Below are 12,271 nucleotides of genomic sequence, written 5' to 3'. Positions count from 1 at the left end.
GGGTTGCCCCAACTTTGGGCAATCGAAATTTACAGTGGAAACGAATTTCTAATGTCAAATGACAAAGTTACAACCCTCTAAACTACAAAGGCTACTGTGAGAAATATATGGGTTTTTCCCTAAAGATGGTGGCTAAGGGACATAACTTTTGTTAAGTGTGGATTGGTCTATTGTGATTCGTGTTGGAAAAGAAGGTATAGTGACACTGCGTGGAAAAAAAACCAACGGGTTATGCAATTTTGTTCTGCAATGATCGCTACCTTCATAAACCACATGAATTATCAAAGAAAACAATAGATTTTGTTGATATTTACATGTGTACACCTTTCTTTAAGCAATTTAAGTTTATCACAATGAGTGAGTATAAGTAATTAAATTTTGTAACATGTAAAAACAGCTTAGTAGTTTTAAATGAGAATTTGAGTATTTTGCTTAGGTTGCCGAAGGTTTTCACCGATCAATAAACTGGTAAGAAGAGGCCCGTGTGTGTGTGTGTGTGTGTGTGTGTGTGTGTGTGTGTGTATATATATATATATATATATATATATATATATATATATATATATATATATATATATATATATATATATATATATATATATATATATATATATATGAAAACATAATTTAGGCATAAAAAATAAACGTTTCTGTATTTTGTTATACGAAGTTTTATTCATTTATTTTCTTAAAAAATAAAACATTAATTGCCGCGGGGGGGGGGGGGGGTTAAGAACAGGCCCGTAAACAGAAAAATGTTTATGGATCCACATCGTAACGAGATGTTCTTGAAAATTACAATCGCAATTTGTCAAAGGAGTTAATTCAGTAAAAATTCATTTCTGACTTTATTACAAGCCTCCAGCAAAATCGAAAACGCAATATCACAGACCTCCAGTGTTTAGTTCATTCACGAATCACGGTCAAATTAAATTCCTTGTGCTTCTCCGTCCGTTTCGTTCCGTAAAAAAGAACTTAGAAGTTATAAAAGATTTTCTCTATAATGTCGGAGATAAATCCTTATGCTCTTGAATCTAATTCTGCGATAGACTTTCCCCTGAAAATGCCATTGTAGACTCTTACTCAACTTTCAATCGCTTCGTTTTCAAATTTCCAACCGCTCTGCGACTTCAACAATAGTGGTACTATTCCGCCAAGCTTAAATCGTTTGGTTTTTTTTTTTTTCAATTGTACATGTACAAGTGAATTTTCTTTTCTGTTTCACTTTATTATTATAATAAAAAAAGTGTTGTCTTGTCAAAAGTAGTGTCATATTTATTTATCATGATAATCAAATACTTGCAACAAATGTAAATACATATGTATAAGAAATAAGGTATCATTTTTGGATGTATATCGGGATATAAATACGGGTTGGTACGTGATCAAATCTTCCATAAAGCCCTATCAGTTCTGTCTGTGAATTATATAGCTGTGAATTACAATTAATTTCCGTAAAAAAAAATTGACGGAATCACACTTAATTGATGTTAACATATACACAATGAAATTAGATTTTTATAATTCAAATTATAAGATGTGAACAGTCCACTTTACTGATTTTAGTGAAAGTGCTGCATGCATGCATTACTCGGCCTGCTTTCATTTGATATATATAATCTAAGAATGTAAGGTGATATTGATGTTAACTCGCAGTCTGACCGCTATTCACCAGTAGCAACATTCTTCAGCCATCTGTATAGCTTCCAATTCGAAATGGAAATAGACAGGGTTGATTATACCAGCAAGTGACAAGAGAGCTTGTTAAACGATGCGCATGCTCAAACGGTAAAGCCACCCACTTATATTTCTTAGGTCCAAGCAAACAGATCATGGATTTCGATCTCTTTTGACAACTTTGTGGGTGATGTGAAAATTAAGGCGAATTTAAAAAGTCCGTGACACGAGTCGGTTCTCTCTTTGGAATAAGTTGTGGAACGAGACTCGGCAGAATGTAAGTAAATATTGCATATATCTTCTTTTTTTTTCACATACATGTAATAACTTGATGGTCGGGATTGGGAAGGGAGGTGATAATGAAACTCATAAAAAAGCTTATTCATTCAATGGGAATTGCCAACAAAAATATTGTTGTTGATTACCAACTATTGTAAAAAATGATTAGTGTTTAAAAGAAGTGTTTGAATTAAAAATAAAATGCACTTTTTTAAAATAAATGATCATGCAATCACTTTTTGGCATTGGAATATTTTCTTTTGATGGACGCTTAGCTTCTTTAAAACACTGAAAGATTGTCCTTGTCTTTAATGCAAAATGAGAACAATGATTTTAAATAATAATAATTTTACTGCTCTGGAGATAAACCTTGTTTCGTGTGTTTCATTCATCTTGTGTGCAACCCAGGTTCCGAATGTTTAGCTCAGGATCAGAGAGAGAGAGAGAGAGAGACAGACAGACAGACAGACAGACAGACAGACAGACAGACGGTGAAGCGCCACACTTCTGACATCACAATCAGGCAGCCCCCCATTAGGATTTTCATGATTTGCGAACTTGCCTTTTTAATTACTTGTTAAGAATATTTGAACGAGTCTCCCTCACCTCCACCCCCTCCCCTCCACCTGAAAATGTAATCCTCTGTAAAAATTTTATTACCTATGAAATGAGATCCTTATAATTTGCAGACAGTAGCAGTTTAATTATGCAAGGTTAAGGGGTAGTTTTATTTTGGGCTGTTGTTCCAAAAAAATTCATTAGGGTTTCATATTATGATATACATGCATTTCGTGACTTAGAGGCCAAGACGATAACGACATGATGCATTTTAATTGTTTGTTGGTGGTGAAATTTGCCCCATATGTACAGTTGAACTTCGATATCTCGAACACTATTATCTCGAAAACAATGGATATGTTGAAGTGATAAGTTCTAGCCACCTATTGTTTCTAAGTATTTTACCCTCGAATACTCGGATATCTCGAAGTTTTTAACGGCCCCATCTTGTTCGAGATAACGAAGTTCGACTGTAAAGTTATCCGCTAAAGGCCAGATACAACGTGATGTTTTTCTTTCATTTGCTAGGTAAGGGAATGAGAAAAGGGAGACAAATTTCTTTCGTTAAGACAGAGCTTCTGTCATATATTCAAATATATATACTTTTAATTGTAACAGTGAGGCATTTTATATAAAAATCGTAAGCTCATCTTTAGAAGCGTAATTGCCACTGCTGACCCAATGCAAGGAGAGAAGGTGAAAAGTGAGACTAAGTTAAAAAAAATTGTGAGATTGTTGAGGGTTTTTTTTATCCTCAGACGCAGTAGCTTGCCGGTAAATTAGAAAATGAGGTAGCTGGTTGAGGATAGAAAGAGGTGAATGTTTAAGAAGGCTGGGTGATCAATAAATTATCAATCAGATCTATATTTTAACTTTTTAATCTCGTAGCAATTTATAAAGAAAAATTTCCGAATTCTTTAGCTTTAAAATTCTAATATGTTCCGTATTTTTATATAGCGTTTTCTTCTTCTTCTTCATAAATATAGTGTAAAAATGGCCACGATCACCAATCCTTTTAAGAGCTACGTTCACACCTTAATAAGTTGTTCGTGATTAATTTTCTTGTCTCTTTTAAAGGTTATTTCACCATACTATATACGACTTAGCGTTTCACTTAGCTAGAATAGTCAACATAATGACGCTTTTAACGCACTACTAAAATACAGTGGTCCGTAACATAAAGCATGCTTAGATTTTGACTTAATTTTTAAAATTTTAGAACTTAGGTGGAATCTAAGGAACCTTCATAAGTCATACTTAAGTATGTCTGAAGCAAACTTAGCAATGACATAGCTAGGTCAGGCCTATGTTATAAAGCAAAAAAGATTTATTTCTTTTGGAGAATTTGAATGCACTTGTAGCTCTATAGAACAAGGGCTTGGTATCTTTGTTATTATATGGGAATAGAAGTGATACATATAGTAACCCCCCACCCCCTACCCCTCCCAACTGTAAACTGACGAGTACGTATACATGCCGTGTTTATGACCTATTAAGCAGCCTGGTTGCATACTATATGTAAAATGTTACAGCTCATTACGACCACAATTAATATTAATTTTACCAATACATGTACTTTTATATTGGTAAATATTGATACACATGTACTGTGGAATCATTTAATTCCATGGGGGCAAATCGTCTTGGATTATGGGTTTTTTGCTTATTCGTGGGGATGTAATTTTATGGATGATACATCCAGTTTCAGTAACAAATATAACTCTTTCTAACTTTGCTTTCGTTGAGGGCGTAAATTCAAGGGGAAGGGCTACCCACGAATACCACGGACATTGAGCCACCACGAATTCTAATGATTCCACAGTATTAATTCTGTGTAAATTATGTGATAAACACACTGTAATCAAACGCAGAATAGCAATAATTTACAATAAAACTTCTAAATGTGTGTAAATAATACATAATTAAGACACGTTTAAGTCACCTCTACAAGGCGCCTAAGTTTTGGATATATCATGACGTCAAATACGGAAATGCGATAATTTTTGGTAGAATAATCAGAAACATAAAATAGCAAAAAATCTAGCGAGAACAGATATATATTTTTTTACATAAATAATTCGTAAATCACGTTTTCTTTACACATAGAAACCTTTGATAAATTTGTCTAAATTGTTCAGAAGCTATTTGCAATTTATAAAAAAAAACTCCATTTCGAATATAAAGAGAAAAATGCTCATTTTCCTATATATTTCATAAGAAAAATGTCAAAACAGCACTACAAACGATACTAAGTTTAGAGCGGTATTGCATACAAATAGCGTAGGTAAATTTGATAAAAAATTTATATAATGAACTGTGAATTCTAAATAACGATTTAACGGGTATGTTTTCTGGTGAGATTTTTTATGGGGTAAACCCGCGACCCACCTTAAGTCCGACTTGAGCACTGTCTTAGAATTAAGTCCTTTTATGTTATACGAACACTGATTTCTATTTTGACAGGGACCCTTCATAATGTTTTCAACGAAGTTAATTATCTATTTTCTTTAATTTTTTTGTTTATAAATTGGTTCACGTATAAGAATATTATATATAAAAAACCCAAGTTGAACTGATTAGAACATATATGTTTATTAACTGTACTATTATACTAGAACCATTTTAACAAGAGCTTGGACTTTCGGTAGTTGGTGTCAAACAGCAATTTGACGGAGGCCTGTCTATTTCATTGCTTGCTTCTCAGTGATGGCTATTTGAAATCAACAAAATTTGTCTTGCTTTTGAGCCAAGACTGCAAACGGTGTATACGAGTATTTCATTTCAAACCAACGTCATTTTCAACTTGTTTTGACGGAAGAAATAGATAGTTAAGTCTTACTGAAAGTCTAAGGTCTTGTTAAAATGGTTCTATTAGGATTGGGCGTAAAATTTGAAAATTTGTGTTGTTTAATGAACCCTTCTCCAAAGCCATTAGTAACAGAGTTCCCTCAATTTGTAAACTCACTCTGATGTTTAAAGATAAATAATTAATATAAACACATCTCTGTAGACCTGCCTGTCTTATTCAACATATCAGACAATAACTCACAATTTTAGAGTACATGTAAGTGTAAAAATCAAACTACTGAAGAACTGACGGGAGTTGATTTGGTCGAAATTTATGTATTTTAAAATCAATGATACGTTATGTTGAATGACAAGTACATGTAGTTTTTAATTTGAATAACGCACATTTTTATAATATTAATTTTTGGACTTTTTCGACAAAGTCGAGAAACCCCCATATGAATAATGTTAAAAAGTATTTAAAGATAAAAATTAATTCAATCAAACTATGTATCAGTGATAGAAATATTTCTCGAAAATTGTATAGATCCAAGCAATATTGAACTCTAGTCTCGTTCAACCAAAGCTCGGCTGACACCGTCAATCTTCGACAAGGATTTACGGAGACAGCCGAGCGTCAAGTTGAACGAGACTATATTGAACTCTGGCGTAGGAATACATACGACAACAAAAAATATTTTAATTGTTCGTACCTTTTAAAATCTGAATATTTTTAAGGTATTTATAAATAAGTTTCCTTGAAAAACAATGCTTTAGCATACATTACATCGAATTAATCAATTATTTTCAAGAACTAAGTCTTGTCAGCAGCAATGATTTGTGTTGAGGTCCAAACACTGTTTCACTTTCGGTTTGTCTGAGAAACTGCATAGGAGAGTTGATTAAAATCAACTCCCAAAAATTACATCTCCAATGTGTGTTTCACATGATTTTTTGGACCGTATTTGTGTATGCATTCAGATCCACCATTTATAAGCAAAAGAACAGTTGACTGCGTTCTGCAATTTAATGGCTTGACAACCTTATTGCTGTCTGTTGCATCATGAACCCCTTTTTTTTTTTTAAATTTCTGTTAACCACAAATGAAACAAACTTCTTAAATTTTCAATTTGAAAAAAGCATTCAGCTTTTTTTACAACACGTTTTGCTCTTTTAATATGCAATTCTGTGACGTAAGACCAAATACCAATCCCTCTGGAAGAATATGGCCTAATGAAAAAAAAACTCATTCCAGTTTATAAACTTTCCGAATTGGCAATTGCAAAACTCAAGCTATTAATCAGCTAAGATTAAGTGCAAGAGTTTTATCTATTAGAAATGGCTTGAGAAACGACAACATTTCTCAAATTAATGCTGAAAGATGACGTTTCGACCGTTTATTCCATCTTTACACACGTAATGGCTTATCACTGATTTGACAAATTGTCTTGGCGCTTGACAGTAAATTTACAACCCCAAATAAAAATTATAAAGGATGTGCCGGAACTCCATGGGACTTTTTAGTGTTGTCTTAGAAAAACATTTGGACCGGCAGGCGGTTTCACCATTTCTTCGTTAAGGAAAACAAAATAACAAGAAAACACGGCGCCAAATGCTAGTTATAAAATCAATAGTGCGAAAGGAAAGTGAAGTTTATAGAAAGTATATTCTAAATTTTTGAGTAAATTAATGGATTGATTTTAGCAATTACAATTGTTATAGTTCTAGATACAAGATTAATTGTTACTGTGGTATCAAATAAGTTATAGAGCAACTGGCGTCATGTACGGCCAAAAAAAAAAGAAGCAGACGACATAAATTCAAAACTATTGATTTTCAGTTGAAAAATTCATGTATTAACCCTTTCATATACGATGTATATTTCAACAAGTTTTTGGGGTTTTTTTTAATGACTTGAGTATTTTTGTATTTTATTACATCATTACTTTATCAACACTCATGCCTTCATTAAAACATTTAAACAACTAATTTTTAAAAACTTAATTAATTTAACACGTCAAATTGTAAACAGTCATGATTACTCAGCTTGCTTAGATCTTAGAAAATTCTAACAAAGCAAAACAAGTTCGTGGTGCCGAATTTGGAGAAAATATCTTCGCTTGTAAACCTTGTTTATTACTACCGTTTTTTTTAAAACTCGAACATACATGTTTTTGTCAGAATACATTGTAATTACATTTATGGAGATATGAATGCAGCTAGTAATTGGTAATATAACGAAGCCAAGATTCAGAGGGAAGCTTTAAATATTTAAGTGAGAGATTATGTACAATTCATAACGTTAGGTTGATATGTATGAATAGAAACACGACCGTCTATAGCCTTTTGGTAATGACGTAACAGTCATGTTTACGAAACTGTCGCTGGCGTCAAGTAATACGAGCGATGATGACGCAAGTACATCGTAACCTACGAGTCGGAAAAATGATTAGCCAACGACTAATGAACGTTAGTCAATTAAACAGACAGGTCTTTGTCAGAGTCAAATTTCTAGTAGATCTGCTGAACATAGACTACAATGTACTTCAATGCAATGGTCTTGTTAATGATTAAAAGCAGAGTTGGCATGCATCATGCATCAGCTCTAATGATCAGCGTGTGTTAACGTGATGTCACTTCGGATCAAATTCTTCTTATAATCATCATAGATTTGTATACCTTTTCAATCATTATTTAAAAATATAACGAAACATTTTCTTTGAAATAAATGAATTTATTTACTGTATACAGGGTTATTTTCCCCCCGTGTAATTTTTGCCCTTCTATAATTGCAAACAGTTTCGCCCCGTCTTGAATTCGCCCAGACACAGTTGCGTTTAGAAAGAGTTATTATAAGATATTGGAATTCATCAAGTTTAAATTTTGCCCGTGACAACAAGGATGAAAAGGACGAAATCAAACAGGGGCGAATATTTCCATGGATACAGTAACGTTTACTCAATAAGCAAGAACATTTTCGACAACGCGCATGTGTGGTCAACAAATTCCTTATCAAATATGTCTTGATTAGATGTAAACATGATGATTTTGACCATAAAACATTCATTAGTAACGCAAAAATAATGTAAAATCTTTTAAATGATCATTATTTCTATAGCATTAAACGGAACTCTTCATATAAAGAAGATAAACATTTACCTAAAAATGGTCGACTACACAATGACATCCAATGCAAACGATGTGTAATTGTGTGCTACGTCATACGTATTAAAAGCGCAATTCGGTTACAATACAATTTTTATTTGATTTTCCGGAAAAGATACAGTGAAAAGAAACTTGATTTATTGAGTATATGATAAAGGGAGGTAACCCTTGTCTCTTTGCAGGATACAGACGGTAACGCGGCAGATCGTTGTCCTTGGGCTGTTACTGACCGTGACCTTTAGTGTGACCTTCAGCGCTCCCCTTGACCCGGATCTAGAGTTGATGGCCCTCGTCCCCCCTTCCAGACCCAGCGGGTTTCAAAACTTCCAGGAAATGCAGCGCTATTTAATGGAGTTAAACAGATTTTATAACATGATGTCTCGGCCTAGGTAGGTCACGTGATTTGACAATCTGATATTTGAAATTTTAAATAATTCTTACTCATAAGAAAACAATAATGCAACATACATGCAATTACGAAATTAAAGTTGTATAAATCCAAAATATACAACAATATCAAGGTAATGTATAAGGCTCGTATGTACTGTTGATAGGTAAATATTCACATTTGCAAATATATTTCCTTATATGAACCTATAGAATAGCGAAAACGTTCATTTCTTGTCGCTTGGATTATTGTTAACATAAAATCTCAGTAATTTTAATAATTCTGAACAATTTGCCTTTAATTTTCAAATGTAAATGTAAGTAATAAACAGCAAGATTAAAAAGTTCATCGGGATTTGAACTGTTGGTACATGATCAAATCTTCTGAAAAGCCATTCGGACTTCACAAGATTTGATCACATGACCAACCAAGTTCATATCCCGGTAAACTTTTTAACTTGCTGTTTATTTCTTAAATACATGTATTCATGGTACTAAATAAATTAGCAAATTCCATTATGTTGGTGTCTGAATGAAAGATACCTGTCGTAAGAAATCAGGTCACGCAAAATTTAAGCTTACTGACCGTAGACTAATTTGCGGATTTTTTCCCCTAATTACCAGTCTCCATGCAACCGAGTTCGTGACAGACGTTGCCTGAAATAATTAATACATATATGGACCGGGGTATGTTTGGATACAAATGAGTTCTGTTTTAAAAGCGGCATGGTCACGATTTTCGTCAAAAAATATTTTTACCCTTTTAAATGTTTTCAATGTTTCAATATTAACAATTCTAAAATAATTGTCGCAATAATTGTTCGGTAACAATAACAAGATGTTTGTTTCCTTTCAGATACGGACGAGATGTTCATCAAAGAAATAAACAGAAATTGAAGAAAATTAGTAATCTGTTACATTTGGCGGCACTCTCAGAAATGTAGCTCGAGTTTTCCAAGTTCTATTGGTCATTATTGTTAAGACATACCTGTGTGGTGGGTTTTTTTGTATGTGAAATGAATGTGCAACTTATTCACGTTGAAGAAAAAGAAGAAGAATAATAAACTGCATTCTGCGGAAACTAGGTTTTGTTTTGTTGTTTAAAACTAGCTGGCATAGCAAAGAAAGTATTTACTTTTTTTAAAAAAATACATGTATCAATTTCAATTTTAATTCAATTCATTTATTCTTTTGTAAAATCATACAAATAATACAAGAGGTCCAAGTTTTATGACTATATCTTGTACACACTAAAATCCAAACAGTCTGGAAGAAGGAAAGTAGATCATTGTTCTGTGGAGACTGGCAATTTCATAAAGGATCTATTGCAAATAACAAAAGAATTGACCTAAAGGGAGATGAATTTCCCGGGAAAATCGCTTTTGAAAATCAAATTGTTTTTGGGGTTTTTTTTCTTTATATCGTACATGTTATTAAATTTTTCGAATTTGCATTTTGAATCTATCATATTGCTTTAGCATTTTTGTGTTATTAATCTTCAAAGTTGGTAAAATCAGTATTTCCTCGGTAAAATGGTATAATTCTGATATTTCTAGATATCCTTCAGGACCGACCTGCCCCTAAAAAAAATATGAGATATTTTGATAGTTTTTGTTCACAGGCATAAATTAAGATTGATTTTTTTAAGGGTACCCAGGCTCTTGGATCAAATTTTGCAAAATAAAACCTTCAATATTTCGGAAAATGATTTCTATTATACTGGTCTATATTTACATCAAAAAGTGTACGTTCTGAATAGCTCAGGAAGTTAAACCGCTGGGGTATTTTTGGGCCCAGGCTCCATTCAATCTGTGGGCATACTTTTTCTTTTTTTAAAATTGACGCCATTTATAAACACCGTTCAGTATGTATTAGTCGAGACCACGAAAAACAATGCCGAGCAAAAACTGCAGCATTTGCCTTTCAAAAACAACTCTGAGAAATGGCCATGGTACCATTGCAGAAGAAGTATTGCAAAGTAGATGTAGTACATTCTCCGGAAAGAAAGTATATGCAGAAGTAAGGTTTATAGAATAGAAAAGGAGGTTGGGTTAGGTAATAAGGATTTTCCGGTCCCTTGCTAATCCGACATCAGGTACGTATCCTCATACAACGAATGTAGCCGTAAATACCAAAAGGAGTTTAGTTGAATGCACAGTGAATAATAAAAGAGTCCAAACCTCACGTAAAAATCCCTCTACATCTGCAGCTATCGCTCTTCCCGATATGTCTGTTGGAAATCATTTGCGGCAAAGAGTCCCAAGGTTTGCATTCCACGTTTAGCACATACAGACATTCTCATACAGCAAGGTGTGCTTGTTCCAGCTGGTGTCAAGTGTTGTATTTCTCATTGGCAAGACTACCACTTGCGAGCGGGGCATGAAGTTGAAACGTCTAAACTCAAAAACAAGTTTCCTCAGAAACCAACCAAAGTGAAATCCCAGATTTACTAGTGAATTAAGAGAAAGAATATTTCAAGTTTTTTTTTTACGAAACTTGATTTGAGAAAGACATCAAACATGTGTGACGAGAATTATTACAATCTAATTATAACGAGTCTTTCGTATTCGGTTTGAAGATTTGGTTACTAGTAGTCGTCATGTTTTAAACTGAATGAGACATGAGGAAAATAAATATCTGATTTTCATATCATTGTGGACACGACATGTGTGAGCATTTAATCATTGTAATTATTATGATTCTATACGGAAATGAAGTGAAATAACACATTCCTTATTTTTTTAAAGTATATTGTGAAGTTAACGTATTATATTTGGCGTGTGCGATATTTGGCGGAATTTAGTTTTTGAACAAGTTGGCGTGGACTTGAATTAGCGTATTCTGAATGTGACTATTCTTAACATATATGCATGGCATTTATAGCGATGTACTTTATTTAACGGAAGCCGCATTCCGCCAAAAACGCAAAAAAGAATGCAAAGCAAAATGTACGTTTACAGTATTTTGTTAATGTTTGAAATGGAATAAAAGAAAACTGATGCATAAAACGCGAGACTTTCAATAGCTACTTATACGTCCGTGGTTGTAAATAAACGCATATAAAGTACAACCTTGTATGTATCTTACTATAGAAGGTAAACTGAAAATAAAATTTAAAGATGATAAAGTAACACAAAAGGGTCCATAACTCATGCTGATCGGACAACGACTGTGAAATATTTTTAATCACTCTATATCATGAAAACTAGAACCTACGAGTTTAATGTGTGTGGTCTAAAATCAAGAAATTGAACGGAAATTGATATGCCTTTGTAAGGACAGAAACCAATAGCGACCCTATAGGTCAAGTCTGTTGTTATTCGCAACAGATCCTTTTATTTACCAGGGTTTTAAAGAAAAACAGATTTCGTGTACGACCAATAATGTTTTTAGTCTGGAACTATCTCATTATAGAAGT

General features: G+C 33.2%; 1 protein-coding gene across 1 annotated transcript; it reads left to right on the top strand.

Moving 5' to 3' along the window:
* The first annotated feature begins 1,790 nt into the window (after positions 1-1,790).
* Positions 1,791-9,934, top strand: LOC128163979 (uncharacterized). The gene is made up of 3 exons (XM_052827687.1): positions 1,791-1,954; positions 8,649-8,855; positions 9,710-9,934. Coding segments are annotated over exons 1-3 (297 nt in total). The 5' UTR covers positions 1,791-1,952; the 3' UTR covers positions 9,798-9,934.
* The last annotated feature ends 2,337 nt before the right edge of the window (positions 9,935-12,271 follow it).

Source organism: Crassostrea angulata, chromosome 9 (assembly GCF_025612915.1).
Source record: "Crassostrea angulata isolate pt1a10 chromosome 9, ASM2561291v2, whole genome shotgun sequence".
Lineage (NCBI taxonomy): Eukaryota > Metazoa > Mollusca > Bivalvia > Ostreida > Ostreidae > Magallana > Magallana angulata.
The sequence above is the reverse complement of the archived record's forward strand: the minus strand, read 5'-3'. Positions and strand labels throughout refer to the sequence as shown.

What these genes read in the sequence shown, in the direction of transcription:
- LOC128163979 (XM_052827687.1), top strand. An exon ending in AACATGATGTCTCGGCCTAG is followed by an intron (nt 8,856 to 9,709) that starts GTAGGTCACGTG and finishes GTTTCCTTTCAG; the next exon opens with ATACGGACGAGATGTTCATC.